This window comes from Mobula hypostoma, chromosome 23 (assembly GCF_963921235.1).
Source record: "Mobula hypostoma chromosome 23, sMobHyp1.1, whole genome shotgun sequence".
Lineage (NCBI taxonomy): Eukaryota > Metazoa > Chordata > Chondrichthyes > Myliobatiformes > Myliobatidae > Mobula > Mobula hypostoma.
In genome coordinates, this window is record NC_086119.1 from 52,394,398 (window position 1) to 52,415,445 (window position 21,048).

The 21,048-nt window shown below is 49.0% G+C and overlaps 1 protein-coding gene across 2 annotated transcripts in view; it reads left to right on the forward strand.

Moving 5' to 3' along the window:
- atp2a3 (ATPase sarcoplasmic/endoplasmic reticulum Ca2+ transporting 3) overlaps nt 1-21,048 on the forward strand; it is a 212,196-nt gene that overhangs the window by 174,772 nt on the left and 16,376 nt on the right. The window contains exons 15-20 of one of the 2 annotated variants that reach the window (XM_063031520.1): nt 637-857; nt 1,813-2,015; nt 3,187-3,272; nt 6,692-6,825; nt 9,237-9,354; nt 12,238-12,355. In XM_063031520.1, coding sequence (XP_062887590.1) covers nt 637-857; nt 1,813-2,015; nt 3,187-3,272; nt 6,692-6,825; nt 9,237-9,354; nt 12,238-12,355 — 880 coding nt within the window. Of the gene's footprint in view, nt 1-636; nt 858-1,812; nt 2,016-3,186; nt 3,273-6,691; nt 6,826-9,236; nt 9,355-12,237; nt 16,897-21,048 lie in introns of those variants that run through there. The other variant, XM_063031519.1, reaches the window with a different exon arrangement.

Below are 21,048 nucleotides of genomic sequence, written 5' to 3' on the forward strand. Positions count from 1 at the left end.
CCATTGCACAGCCAATAAAATGTAGTCACTGTTTACTTCAGACATACAGGCTTCAGTTTGTAAGATGCCCTTAGTGCTGGACTGTACGTTGGTACATTGGTCTATTGTTGACAGATGTACTGAGATACATGTCTTGCATACTGTTTTTACAAATCAATCCATTATAACAGTGCCTCGAGGTAGTGAAAGGGAAAAGTAACGGATATGGAATGAAGCGTAACAGTTACAGAGAAGGTGTAGTGCAGGCAGACAATAAGCAGCAAGATCATAACAAGTTATTGTGAGGACAAGAACCCATCCCATTACACTTGGGGATCGTTCAATCGTCTCAGAACTGTGACGTACAAGCTGTCTTTGTGCCTAGTGGTAATCCTTTCAGGCTTTTGTATCTTCTGTCAGATGTAAAAGGGGAGAAGGGGGAATTCCTTCAGGGTGGATGGGTTCTTTGACTATGCTGGCTACTTTACTGAGGCTGCAAGAAGTACAGAGAGGTCCAGGAGTGGTTTTCTGCCCAAGCTGTGGACATAGACAGCCCTTAATTTGTGGAAATAATCATCAAGGAGATGTTGAATGGCTTTCTACTTCTGAATTTGAGTAGTATTCCTGGAGCAACCACTGATCCTTCCTTCTCTGCAGACTGGAGATGGTGTTAATGATGCCCCTGCTCTAAAGAAGGCTGAAATTGGGATTGCAATGGGCTCAGGAACTGCTGTGGCCAAGACGGCATCAGAAATGGTATTGTCAGATGACAACTTCTCCACCATAGTGTCGGCAGTCGAGGAGGGTCGAGCTATCTACAACAACATGAAGCAGTTTATTCGCTACCTCATCTCCTCCAACGTGGGCGAAGTGGTCTGGTAAGGCTTTCTTCTTGTCAATGACCTGCTGCCTCGGGCTTCAGCACACCCTGTGTTCAGCTTCTGCTCCCACCCTTCTGTCCTGGGCTCGCCCAAGGCTTGAAGGAATTGCTCCAGGTCACACACATCATAAGCTTGAAATAGTGGATCTAGCCTCGGCAATGAGGAAGTCCGAGCCAGTCCAGACCCCAGTCTGCCCCCTGGTCCACCCCCCCCCGTCCACAACCCCCGGTCCAGCCCCCATTGTGGTCCAGCCATCAATCTCTCAGCTAATTTTGTGAGGCTAATTAACCTGCAGTACGTGGTTAGGTGTTGAGCAGACCTGTCACTTATCGTTCAGTCTTTGTCCTGAAGTTAGTTATTGACGAGCAGCTTCCTGGATCTGCCATCTTAAGCCAAGATTTCCACCTGCATAAAGAAGGATCCAGGACAAACAACTGGTCACAGAAAATAAAACGCCCTTCTCCTCTGATCCACCTGCTGCAGCGGATCTATACATAAAGGACTGGAGTGCCAGTGGACTCCTGGTAAAGACTGGGTGGTTATGGGTCACCTGTTCCCTGCCTGTCATCTGCCCCCAAACACACACTCGTATACACTCAGCGTTGCCCTCTATGGTGTAATGTAAGCCCCAAGAATCGGTGTACCCGGTCCTTCCTTCATTCCCTCCTGTTGCCTGTTGCCCGCTCCAGCTGAGTGGAGATCGGATTCTCTAGCTGAGTGGAGATCGGATTCTCCAGCTGAGTGGAAATCGGATTCTCCAGCTGAGTGGAGATCGAATTGAATGAAGTAGCTTCAGATAATCTGGGGGCTGTGAACCCGGGTCGATGCAGAGACAGTCTAAAGCCCCAGCATTGACAGGGACGTTTACTGTTATGACAACCTGCCTGGAATGCTGTTTGCTTCGGTTTACATTCTGATCACCTTCCTCTTCCTCTCCCTCGTTTTCCGTTAGCATTTTCCTCACGGCCATCCTGGGCCTGCCGGAAGCGTTGATCCCAGTCCAGCTGCTCTGGGTGAACTTAGTGACTGACGGCCTGCCTGCCACAGCCCTGGGCTTCAACCCTCCTGACCTGGATATCATGAGCAAGCCACCCCGTAATCCCAAGGAGTCGCTCATCAGCGGCTGGCTCTTCTTCCGCTATATCGCCATTGGAGGTAAGTCGCCAGACCACGTCTCCAGACACGAGGCGCCTGCCCTTCTGCTTGTCTACTCTGCTTCAGGAGACGAGTATCGTCAGCGAGGCCCCGTTTATTGCCCACCCTGATTGTTTGAACCACCGCGGTCCTTCTGGAGCAAGCTGCTGTTGGGAAGGGAGTTCTAGGATAAGGAAATGGGAATACATTTCCAAGACTGGATGGTATGTGACTTGTAGGGAAACTGTATTCCTTGCACGTACAGCAGACTGTCTGAACTCGCAGTAGTGTTCCCCTGTGCCTGCTGCCCCTGTCTTTCTGGGTGGTAGAGGTTATGCTGTCGGAGGAGGTGTGGGCAGGCAAGTAACTGCATGTGTTCAGGCTTCTGGTGGCTCTGAAATGGAGGCCATTGGAACTAAGGAATCTGGGGCATTGTAGTTTGAACTGTATCTCCTGGGCGTATTAACTGTATATCAGTGAATTGTATATCCTTGTATCTCTTTCACGGATTCCATTGGCACTGGAATGTACAGCAACACTTACAAGCTGCCCCCAGTGGTGTGTCGGTCATTAACCCAAATGACACGTTTTACTAGGTTTCAAGATGCATTGTGATAAATAATTCTGAATCTTGAGTCCATTGTCACCAGGAGTTGATTCCAACCTGGTAACCCACCAGGGGGGAAAGTAGTTTCCCAGCAACCCAGTGTGGCTTTGTATCTTCTGCCCAGATGCACAAACAACTTTCAGCCTTCATCCACGAGGTGCAGAGCAAAAACAGCATTGTAGGATGAACACTGGGATCTCTCTCTGCTAAGGCAGCATCAGGCTGATTCAAATTAGCCTGATGAAGACGTTTCTTGGTTTCTACAATATGCCCTTAGCTGATTCTGATATCTGAAGGTGAAGGGGAGAGTCAGTTCTGGAAGCTTTCGACAGAGAATCGTATGTAGCCTTGGAATGGTAGCTCTGCAGGGTCGTGGTGGGAGTCAAAACCAGAGTGTGGGATGAGATTAATCTTTCACACGCCAGATGGGCAGAAGGTCCACATCCCCTGCTCATGTTTCCAGACTGAAGATCCAGCCAGACAGGAGACAGAGCTGTGGGAATGGCAGGTGGTCATAGGTGACATAATCGCATGGTGCTCTCCTCTGAGGCTCCTTTCCTTACCCTGATCATTGGTCTCTTTCAGTTTACGTCGGCCTTGCGACCGTTGGAGCAGCTACTTGGTGGTTCATGTTCGATGACAGCGGTCCACAGGTCACCTTCAACCAGCTGGTAATGGAGATGAGATGCAATCGTCCCATGGGGGATGGGTGAGGGCGGTGAGGCTGGGTTCAGTAACGGCCGATCTGTAGGAACTGTAACTGCTGGGTGAAGTCTCAGTCATTACTTACTATTGACGATCTGTTAGAAAGTCCTCACCATGGATTTTCAGCTGTATTCACTGCCTTGATCCAGCACCACGACTAATCGAATCCAAACCAGACAAAAACAGATGGTTCTTGCTATATTAGGGGAGTCTTCGCCCAAGTCTGAATGTTGTAAATAACAGTCTGTTTCAGCAAGCACTTCATTGTGTTCAGCCCTTTGAGCTGACCTGCAGAGTGATGTAGTGTTGCCTGGGGACTGTGATGCCAGTCTGAGATAATTACTTTCACAAAGACTCTATTAATCATCCTGATCCAGAGTCTGCCGAGAACACAGCAGGCCATCAATAATCGAGAGCAGGCTGTCACATCAGAGAAAGGGCAAGTGTATACATCTCTTCAACCTCCTGCAACCCTGTACAGTGATCTCACTCAATGCAAACCATGCTGTGTATTGTCCTCACCCAAACACAGGCCACTCTGTGCACTGACCTTCCACAAACACAGGCCAGTCTGTGCGCTGATCTTCCACAAACACAGGCCAGTCTGTGCGCTGACCTTCCACAAACACAGGCCAGTCTGTGCACTGACTTTCCACAAACACAGGCCACTCTGTGCACTGACCTTCCACAAACACAGGCCACTCTGGGCACTGACCTTCCCCAAACACAGGCCAGTCTGTGCACTGAACTTCCACAAACACAGGCCAGTCTGTGCACTGAACTTCCACAAACACAGGCCAGTCTGTGCACTGACCTTCCCCAAACACAGGCCAGTCTGTGCACTGAACTTCCACAAACACAGGCCAGTCTGTGCACTGCCTTTCCACAAACAAAGGCCACTCTGTGCACGGACCTTCCCTGAACACAGGCCGCTCTGTACACTAACCTTCCCCAAACACAGGTCACTCTGTGCACACACCTTCCACAAACACAGGCCACTCTGGGCACTGACCTTCCACAAACACAGGCCAGTCTGTGCGCTGATATTCCACAAACACAGGCCAGTCTGTGCACTGACCTTCCACAAACACAGGCCAGTCTGTGCACTGCCCTTCCACAAACACAGGCCACTCTGTGCACTGACCTTCCACAAACACAGGCCACTCTGGGCACTGACCTTCCCCAAACACAGGCCACTCTGTGCACTGAACTTCCACAAACACAGGCCAGTCTGTGCACTGCCTTTCCACAAACAAAGGCCGCTCTGTACACTAACCTTCCCCAAACACAGGTCACTCTGTGCACACACCTTCCATAAACACAGGCCACTCTGTGCACTGATCTTCCACAAACACAGGACGCTCTGTACACTGACCTTCCACAAACACAGGCCAGTCTGTGTACTGACCTTCCACAAACACAGGCCACTCTGTGCACAGACCTTTCCCAAACACAGGCCAGTCTGTGCACTGACCTTCCCCAAACACTGGACACTCTGTGTACGGACCTTCCCCAAACACAGGCCACTCTGTGCACTTACTTTCCACAAACACAAGCCAGTCTGTACACTGACCTTCCACAAACACAGGCTACTCCATGCACAGACCTTCCCCAAACACATGTCACTCTGTGCACTGAGCTTCCGCAAACACATGCCAGTCTGTGCACTAACCTTCCACAAACACAGGCCAGTCTGTACACTGACCTTCCACAAACACAGGTCACTCTGTGTACTGAAATTCCACAAACACAGGCCACTCTGTGCACGGACCTTCCCCGAACACAGGATGCTCTGTACACTGACCTTCCACAAACACAGGCCAGTCTGTGTACTGACCTTCCACAAACACAGGCCACTCTGTGCACAGAACTTTCCCAAACACAGGCCAGTCTGTGCACTGACCTTCCCCAAACACCGGACACTCTGTGCACGGACCTTCCCCAAACACAGGCCACTCTGTGCACTGACCTTCCACAAACACAGGCCAGTTTGTACACTGACCTTCCACAAACACAGGCCACTCCATGCACAGACCTTCCCCAAGCACAGGCCAGTCTGTGCACTGACCTTCCACAAACTCAGGCCACTCTGTGCACTGACCTTCCCCAAACACAGGCCACTCTGTGCATAGACCTTCCCCAAACACAGGCCAGTCTGTGCACTGACCTTCCACAAACACAGGCCACACTGTGCACGGACCTTCCCCATACACAGGCCAACTGGGAATCAGAGTAGAGGGAAGGGTGAGAGCAGGGGGCCACTCCAGCAGGGGAGCTGGGAATCAGAGTGAAGGAAGGGTGAGAGCAGGGGGCACTCCAGCAGGGGAGCTGAGAATTGGAGTGAAGGAAGGGTGAGAGCAGGGGCCACTCCAGCAGGGGAACTGGGAATCAGAGTGAAGGAAGGGTGAGAGCAGGGGGCACTCCAGCAGGGGAACTGGGAATCAGAGTGAAGGAAGGGTGAGAGCAGGGGGCCACTCCAGCAGGAGAGCTGGGAATCAGAGTGAAGGAAGGGTGAGAGCAGGGGGCACTCCAGCAGGGGAGCTGGGAATTGGAGTGAAGGAAGGGTGAGAGCAGGGGGCCACTCCAGCAGGGGAGCTGAACAGCAAGTTCAGATTGTAGGACTGAGGACGTAGTGTCACATCGAGCCTCACCTGCCCCACGAGCAGATGGGCAGGAGCGTCCGTAAGAAGTCTCCAGCTGTGTTTATAAGTTCAAGGACATTCACCCAGTGTGTGTGAGGCCACATCATTTAATGCCTCTCTTACAGTGAGCTTGCAGTGTATTGATTGACTGTTAGACACACATTGCCACTCTATGTAACAGTCTGTGTCAGGGTTTGATCCAAGTTACCTGGAATTTTCTTACTATGGCTCACACAGCAGAGAGCTGGTTTATGTCTCTCTGAAAAAAAATGACAGCTGTCATCGTCGGTTTTGAACTGAGTGTGGGCTAACGCTGAGGAACAGCAGACTGGTGCAGTGGGTGAAGCTGCTGGCTCACGGTCCAGGGTCATGATTCCATGCTGGCCTCCGTCTGCCCCAGTTTCCCCCACCACCCCAGACATGCGCTGGCTGGTCGATTGGGCGACTGTTCTAAATTGCCCCCACTGTGTAGAATCTGGGGACGGGGGAGATGTGGTGGGAATGTGGGGAGGGTAGCATTGGTCTAAGTGGATCGTTGAAGGTTAGTGCAGACTCAGTGGGCGGAGTGGGGTGTTTCTGAGCTGTGTGGTTCTATGACAAATATTGAAGGTTCTGGGGTCTGATTTGATCCACAATCTTCGGAGCTGGGCTGACGTTGGAGCTATGGCGTATCACAGACGGAGGACAGAGTGTGTGCCGGGTTCCACATGACAGCCTTCCTTTCCTTCCCTCTCATTCTGCAGCGACATTTCATGCAGTGCACACCAGATCACCCCCTCTACCAGGAGATCGAGTGCTCCATCTTCGAGTCGCGCATCCCCACAACCATGGCCCTGTCAGTGTTGGTGACCATTGAGATGTGCAATGCCTTGAACAGGTGAGTGGTCACCGGGGCACGGCCAGGCTGCCCGGCAGCACCGCAGTCATGGCGACCGGGGGTGCGGGGGGTTGCGGGAGATTGTGTGGGCTTGCGGGGGATAGCGATAGTGGAGAGAAATACCAGCTTGCAACCACAAGCCACGTGTATACACATGGCATATGCGCTGCACAAAAACGCACACACGCACGCTAAAACGCGCACCCACACACCAAACCTGTGACGTCAGCCATTTCCCGGTTAGAGTTAGCTCTGCCTCGGTCTGCAGGGGAAATTGATACAGAGAAAAGGTGACACGCTGGTTTGGAACAACCACTTCTATGAAACAGCAATGATTCACAAAGACATTCAGTGACAGACTGACCAGTCCCAGTCCCAGTCATGGACAGCTGCTTCTCGAAAGACACAACCTCTGGCTCATGGTCATTGTCTCCGTTTTCATTGTCGTTTTATAAATGTTTTGCTTCAGGTGCGAGTTACAGTTGATCAGCCCGGGGTAGAGAGCTGATCGGAGAGTTACAGCTGATCAGCCCGGGGCAGAGAGCTGATCGGAGAGTTACAGCTGATCAGCCCGGGGCAGAGAGCTGATCGGAGAGTTACAGCTGATCAGCCCGGGGCAGAGAGCTGATCGGAGAGTTACAGCTGATCAGCCCGGGGCAGAGAGCTGATCGGAGAGTTACAGCTGATCAGCCCGGGGCAGAGAGCTGATCGGAGAGTTACAGCTGATCAGCCCGGGGCAGAGAGCTGATCGGAGAGTTACAGCTGATCAGCCCGGGGCAGAGAGCTGATCGGAGAGTTACAGCTGATCAGCCCGGGGCAGAGAGCTGATCGGAGAGTTACAGCTGATCAGCCCGGGGCAGAGAGCTGATCGGAGAGTTACAGCTGATCAGCCCGGGGCAGAGAGCTGATCGGAGAGTTACAGCTGATCAGCCCGGGGCAGAGAGCTGATCGGAGAGTTACAGCTGATCAGCCCGGGGCAGAGAGCTGATCGGAGAGTTACAGCTGATCAGCCCGGGGCAGAGAGCTGATCGGAGAGTTACAGCTGATCAGCCCGGGGCAGAGAGCTGATCGGAGAGTTACAGCTGATCAGCCCGGGGCAGAGAGCTGATCGGAGAGTTACAGCTGATCAGCCCGGGGCAGAGAGCTGATCGAAGAGTTACAGCTGATCAGCCCGGGGCAGAGAGCTGATCGGAGAGTTACAACTGATCAGCCCGGGGCAGAGAGCTGATCAGAGTTACAGCTGATCAGCCCGGGGTAGAGAGCTGATCGGAGAGTTACAACTGATCAGCCCGGGGCAGAGAGCTGATCGGAGAGTTACAACTGATCAGCCCGGGGCAGAGAGCTGATCGAAGAGTTACAGCTGATCAGCCCGGGGCAGAGAGCTGATCGGAGAGTTACAGCTGATCAGCCCGGGGCAGAGAGCTGATCGGAGAGTTACAACTGATCAGCCCGGGGCAGGGAGCTGATAGGAGAGTTATAACTGATCAGCCCGGGGCAGGGAGCTGAAGGACAAGGGTCCCTGCTCCCACCGAGGAGGCCCAACACTACCACAAGTAATGGCCCACGTTCCCACCAGATACCCTCCCCAACCCCGCGAGTAGTGCCTGCCCCACCCCTCGCACCACCACTACACCACTAACCCACCACACACCCTACCCAACCACCCCGTCTGCTGGCCCCTCCTCACACCTCCCCGTGGAAGAGTCTCCAGTCCAGTCAGACCCTCAACCCCAAAAGTGCGACCCTAGTGAGTTCTACTCTTCAGTGAATCTCTCTTCTCCCTCCACCCCAACCCCACCAGTTGAGACCCCGACCTGTTGCTGTCCAGTCTCCTGGAGTGTGTTCTCAGGGTTTCCCTAGAGACAACAATCATCCCTGACCAGCCAGTGCTTGGTGTGCCTGTCTTCTCTGATTCCTGCGCCCTGTTCCATTCATTCACAAGTATCTGAGATCTTTCACCACGATCCTTCAGGCGCCGTATACCTCTGTCCAGTCCTTCCTCTGCATCCGGCAGCACCAGCCAACCACTCCCCCACCCCCAGGACCCTCTCCGGGACCCTGGGCCATACCCTACTTCCCACAGTAACCCATTCCCCCACAATGAGACGTGCTGGGCAGATAGATGAGGAACTCGTCTCAGCGTCACACAGCGCGTGTTCGGAGAGATATCGTAGGAGATGACAGTGGTGACCTCCCTGGTCATGTGGAATCGGAATCAGGTTCATTATCCCTGACACACTGTATGTTGTGTAATTTGATGCTTTGTAGTAGCAGTACAGTGCAGGACTTTAAAATAAAAATACTATAAATTACAATAAATACATAATACAAAAGAGAGTTGTTTCAAAACTAAGTTAAAACTTTGTGTTCGCTTTGGTCTTTCTAATTCCTGAACTCTCTTTGCTGCCCAGCCTGTCTGAGAACCAGTCCTTATTGAGGATGCCACCATGGGTGAACGTCTGGCTGCTGGGGACAATCTGTCTGTCCATGTCTCTGCACTTCCTCATCCTCTACGTGGAACCATTGCCTGTGAGTATGGAGCCACAGCTAACACAAGGCTAGCTGTTCACTTTCAGCCAAAAACCACTCCCAGAACCTCTGCCTCCGTGGCGCTGGAGCCAAGTGGCGGTGTATGCCTGCTTCAGATAGAGCTTAGAGATCCTGCATTCTTGCACAGGGTTCACAATTGAAAGTCCATCTGATTTTGAAGTCATAAATCCCTTTGTTGTTTTTCTACTTTCATTGAAAATTCCTGCCCCCATTGCCTGTGTAAGCTAGCTGTCCCATCGTCAATAACAAGATGAGCAGATTGTGCAGCTACCAGGGGTGATTGATAAGTTTGTGGCCTGCAGTAGAAGGAGATGAGTTGTTAACTTCAAGCTTCCTGCATTATCACTCAAAGAGTTGAACTGCACGTGCATGTAACAAGAGCTGTAAACTAATCTCCGTCTACCTTAGGCCACGAACTTATCAATCAACCCTCGTAGTTCCCGTTAAACATGAAGGAGTGAGAACTGATAATGGAAGTAGTTTATGGGAGCTAGATCAAAATTGCCCAGTAGCGATAAAACCAGAAAATACTGGGAATACTCAGCAGGTCAGTCAGTGTCTGTGGAGAGAGGAGCAGAGATAATGTTTCAGATCAGTGACCCCTTTGACAGAGCTGGAAAAGAATCACAGAGTTCCAAGTGGCCCTGTGGTGATGCTGTTTTTGAGATGCACTAATATTTAGTATGAAGTACTTAGCAAAACAACTGAATGTACTTTACAGGTTAGAACATAGAGAAAGAACAGCATTGCACCAGACAAACTTCAGCCCCTGATGTCGCACTGACCTTTTAACCTATGCCAAGATCAATCTAGCCTTTCTCTCCCACGTAACTCAACAATTTTCTTTCATCCATGAGCCTGTCTAAGGTTCTCTTAATTCTCCCTAATGTATCTACCTCGACCACCACCTCCGGCCATGCGTTCCATGCGTTACCAATCTTTGTGTAAAAAAATCCTACCTCTGACATCCCCCCCCCCAAAAAAAACTTCCTCCAATCACCTTAAATTTATACCCTCTCATATTAGCCTTTTCCATCCTGGGAAAAGTGCTGGGTGCCTCTCTGTCTTTGCCTTTCATCATCTTTGAAACCTCTATCAAGTCACTTCTCATCTCCCTTCGCTCGAAAGGGAAAAGCCCTAGTTCATTCATCCTCTCCTCATAAGATATGCTCTTCTTTAATCTAGGCAACAACTGGTAAATCATCTCTGCATCCTCCCTAAAGCTTCTCTGCAGTTATCACTCTACGTGCATATATCTACATAGTATAATATATACACGCACGTGTGTATGTATGTGTGTGTGTGTGTGTGTATATTATATATATATGTATGTGTGTATATATAGACACACAGGTATGTGTGTGTGTGTATATCTATAGACACACAGGTAAATACGTGTGTGTGTGTGTGTGTGTGTGTGTGTGTGGTATTCTATAGACACACAGGTATATACGTGTGTGCATATATATTTCTATTTGCACACTTTGTCTTCATTCGCAGACTGGTTGTTTGTCTATCTTTATGTAGGTTTCTGTAAAATCTTTTGTATTTCTTTACTTTCCTATAACTGTTTGCAAGAAAATGAATCTCTGGGTAGTGTATAATGACATTTGCACACTTTGATAATAAATTTACTTTGACTTTGATATCCTTCCTTTAAGTGAGCTCGTTATTCCAAGTGTGGTCTAAGTCAAGCTGCAACATCGCAACTATTGAACTGTGGGCCCTGAGATACCATCGTTCCTCCACATGATTAAGAATCCTCTCAGTAGCCTTGTACTCTGCTTTACCTTCCAATGTGAAGAACAAGAGCTATTCACTTTTCCAGACTGAACTCTATCTGCCACCTCCCAGCCCAGTTCTGCATCCTGTCCATGACTCATTGTAACTTATGGCAGCCTTCTACACAACACCACCTTCATGTCATCTGCAAACATCCACTTCCTCATCCAAGTCATTTATAAAAATCACAAAGAGCAAGGGTTGCAGAACAGATCCCTATGGAACACCAACCTCCAGAAGGATCACCATCCACCTACTACCACCCTCTACCTTCCACGGGCAAGCCGATTCCGTCTCCGTGGCAAGGGTTCTGTTCCTGCAAAGTGCTTGTATCTTGGGCAGTTCACAAATGCGGCTTCAAACCAGATTCCCACAGGACAGAAGGTGCCACAGCCCATAGAAGCTGGCATGTCCATTACACTGGCCTCCCACCCTCATGTTTGTATGCAAGGGCTATCCATAAGCTGGGTGTAATCAAGCAAGGGACAGCCTGCGAGTACACCCTGGTGCTTTATAAATATCTCTCTCCAGTAATGGGATGAAGCAGAGGATTTGTGGCCACTTCCATGGTCAGATGGCTGAAGGGGCCAGCGGCAAGCTATAAAGAGCTCTCGGAGGTAGCCGAGCAAAGCAGCCACTGGTTATGGGTGAAAAGGAGTGACGGCAGCTGGGCCCTAAGATGACCCGTGGGTGGCCAGATTGAAGGTGGGGGGGCTGGGGGTTGCACCTGGGACGTCGGGTCGCACTGTTGAGTCCCCTAGAGATGTAGTGGGCTTAAAGTGACGAAACATCTAAGAGGAGGGGGCCCACCTGATGACCCCTGAGAAGCATCTGCCACCCACTCAGTCCCACCTCACGATCTCTCTGCTATGACCTGAGTTAGGATCTGCTTACCAAAGGGATTGAAACATCTAGTCCTATAAACTGCCCCATTTTACCCTTTTGCCATTTTATCTACCTCCTCTTTAAGTACTCCAGTGACCCGGTCTCCAAGTGTGACATGCAAAGCCAAGTACTGTTAGTTTATTGATGAAGTCGGTGCCTGTAACTGAAGTGCTTTCTCCCTCTGTTTCCTTACAGCTGATCTTCCAAGTGACTGCTCTGACCTGGCCACAGTGGGTGGTGGTCCTGAAGATCTCTCTGCCCGTCATCTTACTGGACGAATCACTCAAATTTGTGTCCCGTAACTACATAGAGGGTAAAGACCCTGTTGCAGTCTGTCCGAGCAATAGTGGGCTTCCAGCATACTTTGGGGACATTTCCTGGCTCTTCGTTTTAGTCTCAGCACCTCTAATCTGCTGGCTTTACTGTCTGCTTTAACCTCCATGGACTGCTGCAGCGCTGACCAGAAGGAACTGGTTTCTTGATACCAGCTTGCTTTTATTTCTTGTGGGACTTGGTTACACTCTATGTCTGTCCTGAGAGGATGGCTTGGGCCCTACTGAATGTGTTTCTGTTTGTGCGACGGTATTGTCAGCGGAAGGGGAGGACATTCATGGCGAGTTCCAGGCCCAGGATTAGCTGTGGAGCTTGATCTAATGCTATTCCACAGTTGTGTTTATTGCTGGTGTGTTGAATGCTTTCATTTATCCATAGAGCTACACAATAGCTCGTTGTAATCGGTCAGTGCAGTTTCCCCTGTTCCCCCATCCTGCTCAAAGCATTCAGTAACTAGCTCAATGGAGCCAATGACTCCACCTGTGCTTCTAGAAGCAAATCAAACTGCCTGAACTCCATGAGGCTTGGAGTGAGATGACAACCCACTGGCTCAAACACTGACCTCTGGGTTTTTAAGATCCAACCCAAAGCCCCTAAATGGGTTCTGAGGGGCAGGAATGTGTCAAACAGACTCTTTAATTACACCATCAAAAAATCCTTTCTAAGCCCTGAAATGGCACCAGCAATAAAACTCCTACCTGGTTCAAATACTCCCCCGCCAACCTTTCACGGGTGAATAACTACAGTGAGAACTTTGACATGTTGCCAGTGAAGGATTAATCAGTACCGGAGGCCTCGTTGTTCGGGAAAGTGGTGTCTGATCAGGTTACTGTGTACAGTGATGAAAGCCACAGTGCCCTGCCCGTCCTGCCCGTCCTGGCAATGAACACTCAGTATTGTCCTGTGCTGGAGTCCAGCCCCTGGGCATCACTGAGTAACAAGGTCCGCAGATCCTATTGAGTCAAGGACTGGATGACATGACCCATGAAACAATACTCGAGTAAATCTCTCGGCAAATGTGTTCCATTTTCTGGGGCTCCTATGAGATACCAGCAGGGATAGGGACTGATATGGTATTGGTGTTCATTTCATTGCCGGTCCTCCTCTCACTCCAACACTGCCTCTGAATTGGCTTCTGCACTGATCTGCTCTTCCCTGGGATTGGCAGAGTTTTCGCCCTGGAGCAGTGCGAGGGGTGGAGGAACCCGGGGTTGTTCTGTGGGACCAAGGGGAGGGTAGTGTGAAGCTTTCGCCCTGGAGCAGTGCGAGGGGTGGAGGAACCCGGGGTTGTTCTGTGGGACCAAGGGGAGGGTAGTGTGAAGCACCAGCTGGTTTATTTCCACACGGTAACTGTAAATGATTGGGGTGAGGAACTTTGGAGATCTCGGGCACTGCAAAGGGGACCATCCTGTACACAGACCCCAGCCTCTTTCTGCCAGTGCAGTTGATGCAGGTGCTTTCTGTTGGAAAAGGACCATAACCAAGAAATCTCTGCTGTAGACACCTTGGCTCGTGTCAATTCCAGCCCCAGCTTTGAACACTTTCCCCGTGGAATCTCAGTCCTTACTCCTTTGGAGGAGCATTGTGGGCGAACATCAGCCCTCGGCTTTGATGGATAGGTGGCCCCCTCCTGATGAATCCCATCCTCTCCTGGCCTCACTACACAGCCCTATACACAAACCGTTGAACCCCACTGCTATTCCGAACAAACTGCTTTACAGCGTTGTTTCATCTGCGCCACACCTGCTGATAACAATTGGTAAAGCAACAGCGGACCAACCCAAGGAGAATATTGACCCATCCCATTTGTTGGATGTTGGCACCACTGGCAAGGTCAGCATAGAATGCCTATCCCTAGTTGCCCTTGATAAGGTAGAAGTGATCCAGCACCTTGAACCACTGTGTGGTAATGGTGCTCCCACTGTTCAGTTCCAGGGTTTAGATCCAGTGATGTGTTTCCTAATCAGGCCGATGTGTAGTTAGTGTATCTAAAATCTGAGGAAGGTGAGAGCACTAATGTTCTCTCCGAGGAGAGCTAACTATTGGAGTGTCGTAACATGTCCTAACAGTGTCAGTGTGCAGTGGATACATAGCAAGGGCTTTCATGATGTGTGTCCCAAGAGCTCACTGTGAGTGGATGACAGGGTGTGGGATGCAGGTGCAAATGTCCTGACTGTTGGCCGATTATCAGGAATGATCTACTTCCAAAGTTAGCAACACTGTCAGCATCCATTGAGAGCGTCAGAATTGAAACATTGGTTAACCTCATCTGGGGCTGTTTAACTCAGTCAGGAGCTATCAAGGGTCCCTGAGTGTAGAATCACGGGATGACAAAAGGCATGCTGAGCTATCTCACCCTCCTGTTTCCACACAGTAGTGAGTCTGAGTAAATGGGTAAGCCGTCCTCCCTCACTGGGAGTTTGGTAGAGTTGAAGCGGGCAATGTGTTACTGATGTCAGAGTTGGAGAAACACTCGTGGTAATTTTATTACCATCAATATCAACAAATAATGAACTCATCCTGAAGAAGGTTGTGAACCTGTGTGAATTAGTAGTACAGCTGTCATGTAATACACAATATTATTTTTAAAAAAAGACTCCAAAAAGAAGGACAGAAACAAGAAGTTTATTTGATCGGCTGAGAAGCCAGGAAGATGGGCACTGACTGGAGGGCGAGTCAGCCTGGCCTGCAGTGTTCCATTCTGGGTACCAGATGTACTAAATACAGAGACTCTGCTTCCTGTACTTCAGACCCTCTTTCTCAGATATTTCCAAGAATCCCCACTGTGCTCTCAGCAGTCATTGCAAAAAGTGTCTACAGACTAAAACTTCTGATTTTAATCTGATTATCAATTTCCTCACTCCTTTAGTTCCATTAGGCATTTCACCGCTGGCCCTGACAGGTTAGAGAATCTAATCCTTGCAAAGTGTGGAATCATCGGCCTATTTGTGTGAAGGGCTTCACCTTTCGGCAACGAGAAGTTGTGCCTTTCAAAGCAGTATTCCCCAAGACAGGGAACTCCAAGACAGAGAGTGAATTGTACCTGTGGTGGAGAGGTGGCAGATAGCTCTCTGCTTGACATTGAAGAACAAGGAGGAAGATAAAAACATTAGAGTCTTGTTAGTTGGTTGTAATTAATCAGAATCAGGTTTAATATCACCGGTATATGTCATGAAATTTGTTGTTTTGCAGCAGCAGTAGAAATCCGATGGTAGAGGGGAAGATGCTGTTTCTGAAATGTTGAGTGTGTATCTTCAGGCTCCTGCACCTCCTCTTTGATGACAGCAATGAGAAGAGGGCATGCCCTGGGTGATGGGAGTCCTTAGTGATGAATGCCTCCTTTTTGAGACATTGCTCCTTGAAGGTGCCCCTGGGCACCTTGGACACCATCCAAGCAGTTTGGACTAAGTAAATTCACACAATACTGCAGATGCTGGAATCTGGAGCAACAAACTACCTGTTGGAAGAACTCAGGGGGTTGAGCAGCACCTGGGAGTGGGGAGGAAGGAATTGTCAACATTTTGGATTGAAGCCCTGCTTCAGGACTGAGCTGAAATGTCAGCAATTCATTCTGGCCCCCGCCCCACCCCACAAATGATGCTAGGCCACTGCCTTCCTCCAGCAGATTACCTGTTGCTCCAGTTCAGACTAAAACTTTTTATTTCCTTTGGCAAACGTTTCCTGGATCCATAGAGGAGACCCAGGAGAGCCTGAGCACATGGTGATACTCCAAATTCCACTCAAGGTGCCCCTGCCCCTGTGTTCTTCACAGGTACTGGAGAGCCGACTCCTGAGAGATTACTGGTTAGGGAATTACTTTGTCCTTGTGGGAGGTGGGATTGGCTGCTCCAGTACTGAATGGTCTCCAAAACACATTGCCATCTTGGTCAACAAATCAGCTCAACCAAGGTTCTTGGAAACATCTGTGGGCTAGACCATCTCATCTTGCTCAACTCAGAGAAATGTGTGCTATGTTTGGAGTATGTACGATATTCTGTGGAACAATGGGGATGTTTATTTTCTCCCTGTGAATGTCCAGTGTGGTTTAAGATAAGGCTGAGCCTAGAATCACATCATTGGTTACTTATTCTTATTCAAAATTCTAATTATGTTTGACTTCCGTCACAAGTCGGAGGTTATTTTCCCAGCTGCATCTTTCCCCTGACCTCCTTCTCTTACTCCTTGTATTTTTCCCTCCCTCTCCTCACCTTTCCCTCTCTTCCCACTCTTCCCTTCTCCATCTCCACCTCTTATCTTCCTTCTCCTTCCCTTTGCTCCCTCTATCTCTCCTGACCCCTGGCTGTGGTTTTGGGCCATGCTGCTAACTTGCATGTGAAGCATTACAAAATGTTGCCAACAATGTCTTCTCATAACAGTGCTATTTTTCTAACAAAATTTAAATTAAACAAAAAAGTTTTTTTTTAGAAAAGAAAAATATTTATTGAAGCCTCAACGCTGTAACCTTTGTTATCACTTTGCATGTGTTGCTTATCTAAAATAAAAGACTTTCTTCATCCTGTATGAACTTAAAGCTTGGTTTAGAATACTGTATAAAGTAAATTTTACAAGGTCACTGTACCTCTTTTTACCAACTGCAGTACTCATTTGAACCTTGGGCTACAATATCTATTAGGTACAATAATACTTTCATTTCCCACTAAGGTTGGGATACATGTTGCAATCTGGTGCTCAAATATGACCTCCTGTTATTGAGATCATGGCTGGCTCTTGTCAGTGATTTCTCTCAACAGATTTCAAGGGATCCCCCACACCCTCACGCTGTGGGGGGCAGGGTCTGGCTTCCCATGATCATCGGAGCACTGGCTCTCTCGATCCTGCTCTGATACAATAGGTGACATCAGATCTGGAAACCTGCCCATTCCCAAATGAATCTATCCTCAATGTAAACTCAGTCATCACGGGAAAATATTTAAATCCAGGAGCCTCCTGCTCATTTGGAGCCAGTGAGATCTCATGAACGTTCTCGAGAGGGTACCATATCTCAGAGTTAATACCTGCCATGAATTGGACTTTGGCTGTTAGTTGAACCTTTTCAAAAGAGCCACAGAGCACAGAAACAGACCCCTCACTCCTCGGAGTTCTTACTGAGCATCAGTATCTCCACCAAAACAGTTAAATCAGTCCACAAGAGGTTAAAATTCCTTTGAACATTTCAGTGATGTTGGAAATCTGAATATCCAACTTGCATTCATTTTAACGATCAATTCTGAAAAATCCAAATTTCAAATTAATTGTGGAATCAAAGAAAAATAGCAATTCAGTGAGCTGAATAAATTGACTGTACCACTGGGGACCCAATTCCATCATCGTTTTCATTTGGACAATGAAGAGAGATACTTTGATCTTTGTAAGTCTGACTGATTCTGTCGTGTTTCCTTTTTCTATGGTACTTGGGATCTGCTGCATTTGCTGTACTACTGACATCTTACCACTGATCAATGATGTAATTACTCCCTGCTTTGTGTGGTTTCTAAATACTGTGCTGTCGCAAATTTGGAATTCATCCATTTCCCGCTTGCTAAAGTAAATTATTATAACCCACCCTAAAATGATTCAAAAAGTGATGAAGGTGGAAGGTGAATGTTGTTTGGTATGGAACTCCTGCTGGAAGTCTGATAAAGCCACAGACGTTACTTCCAGATGAGCAATCCATTCCCTCTTTACCTGATCCAGAGCAACATGGTTCTTGTAGGAGGAGGTTTGGAGCTGCCGCAGGTAGGAACATATCCAGCTTCCAAAAGGTCATCAGATGAGAAAATTAAAAGCCCCTTGGATTCAGAATGTGCTCAGTTTCACCAAATTGGTCTGTTATGGGATCACTTCTGGTTGGTTGAGGCAGTTCCCACTGGAAATTCGAGGTGTTGGTCCTGGACCACGGCATTCTGTGACATAGTTCAGCGAGTTAGACAAATGTTGGAGTCATTTGAAGTCTGCAGTTCCTGCAAAAATCTGTCCCACGAATGATTCATAAAAATCTACCGAAGGAGGCCTTTCATCCCCTCATGTTAGTTTGGATTTCCCCATCTCCAAGCCTGAAGTCCATAGCTGTGTAAGTTACAACTTGGAGAGTGATGGTCATACTGCACACAAGCAATCCTCTCAGCTCAGTGCACATACACTAACCTCAGTCACCCATCTACCCGAACTCAAGGTCTGCCTTCTCGTATTCCACCAACTTTCCCTCCCAAACTCCCATGCTGTCCTCCTGGACTTTAAAGCGGGCAATTGGACAACTAACCCAGTCATCTTTGTGACGTGGGAGGAAACGGAATGCCCGGGGAGAGACCCACGTAGTCAGAGGGGGAACAGACAGTGCTGAAGCTCAGGGTTGAACCTGGGTTGCTGGCGCTGAGGCAGTGACTCTATCCGTGTCACTGTGCTGCACCGCCTGCTGATTTGATTGGCGCCTTTAACGTGCTGAAGGGTTTTGACTTCACTACCCTTTTTGGCAGGAAGTTCCAGCTCCCAACCACAGTTTCCGTAATTCCCACTAATCTGTTGATCAATTAAATGAAGTCTGTCCTCTCCAGCAATTGTATCCTAGGCTGAGGAAGATAGATAGTCCCAACCCTACTCACCTTGACCAGGCCCCCTCCCCCTGTGATATGGTGCACCTCAATTAACTCTCTATCCCTTTTGTTCAAACAAAACAACATTGTTTCCCCATAACTAAAATTCTCCCACCCTGGCTATGTCCTTATGCTTCTCACACAATGGGCCGTGAGGAAGAAGGCTGTAAGTAATGGGAGGGTGACAATGAGCAGATTGGCTGCGTGTGGCAGTAACAGATCAGGGAAGTGCCAGTATTCCAACAGGGAAGGTTGTGGAAGGGCGGTGAGCAATGCGGGAGAGTGGGATGTTGGGGTGTAATTTCCTTACCCCCGGAGGCCGAGACACATGACACGGTGGTCAAGAAGGCATACAGGGAGGTTTGGTCCATGAAACATGGGAACAGGAGGTGATGGTGGATCTGTGCAAGAATGTGGTGCACACTGTAGGACGAATGTGATGATGGCAGAAAGCAGCAGAGAAGATCTATCTGGAATGTATCACACAACACCCGTGGGTGATTACAACAGGCTGCGACTCTCTGGTCCTGGGGCTTGCAAAGAACTTTGTTAATCTGCTGTAATTGCTGTGGGTTCAGTTCTATATTGTGCTTGCCTGTCATCGCACTCCAGAGACTGGAGCTGACTGTCCAACCGTCCCCAGTGGTGGCTGCACAGGAGTTGACCATCCCTCCCTGTGTCTGCAAATCTCTAGTCCCCACACTTCCAAGCGTTCCTGTCCAGGCTGGCACACTGCTCATCCATGGGTTGGCACGGTGGTCCAGCGAAAGCCAATACCTCTCTGCTCCAGAGAACTGAGTTCGATCCCGGCCTTGGGCACTGTCTTTGTGGAGCTTTCTCGTCCTCCCTGTGACTGTGAGGATTTCACCTGGGGTGCTTCTTTTTACATAGGACAGTACAGGAACAGGCTCTCCTGCTCTCTACATCTGTACCAAACTTGATAGTAAATTAAACTAATCCTTTATGCCTCATCCCTTCTTCTCACATCCCAAAAAATGTGCAGGGCGATAGCTCTAATTGGTCACTCTAGGTTGTGCCTATGGTAAGTGATGGAATCCAAGGGAATGTAGAAAGAATAGGTTTCAGAGATAATTAGTGGGGAAGTGGACAGGTCTGTGAGGTGGCATTGACACAGTTGGGCAAATGGCAGACTATAATATGCAGGCATATGAGATGTGAACATTAGCCGTTAGCCTCTCTTCATGAGGAATTCTGCAGATGCTGGAAATTCAAGCAACACACATCAAAGTTGCTGGTGAACGCAGCAGGCCAGGCAGCATCTCTAGGAAGAGGTACAGTCGACGTTTCAGGCCGAGACCCTTCATCAGGACTAACTGAAGGAAGAGCTAGTAAGAGATTAGAAAATGGGAGGAGGAGGGGGAGATCCGAAATGATAGGAGAAGACAGGAGGGGGGAGGGATGGAGCCAAGAGCTGGACAGGTGATTGGCAAAAGAGATATGAGAGGATCATGGGACAGGAGGCCTAGGGAGAAAGTAAAGGGGAGGGGGGAAGTCCAGAGGATGGGCAAGGGGTATAGTCAGAGGGACAGAGGGAGAAAAAGGAGAGAGAAAAAAAGAATATATGTATATAAATAAATAACGGATGGGGTACGAGGGGGAGGTGGAGCATTAGCAGAAGTTAGAGAAGTCAACGTTCATGCCATCAGGTTGGAGGCTAGCCAGACGGAATATAAGGTGTTGTTCCTCCAACCTGAGTGTGGCTTCATCTTTACAGTAGAGGAGGCCGTGGATAGACATATCAGAATGGGAATGGGACATGGAATTAAAATGTGTGGCCACTGGGAAATCCTGCTTTCTCTGGCGGACAGAGCGATATGTCTATCCACGACTGTACCTCTTCCTAGAGGTGCTGCCTGGCCTGCTGCGTTCACCAGCAATTTTGACGTGTGTAGCCTCTCTTCATTCTGGCTCAGCTTAGTCTCATCTCATAAAGAATAAACATGAAGAAGTGACCTTCAGGCTAAATCATCTGTGCCCCAAGATGCCTTCCTGAGCTAGTCCCATTTTCCCATGTTTTGCTGATATCCCTCTAAATCTTTCCTATCCATGAACCTGTCCAAAT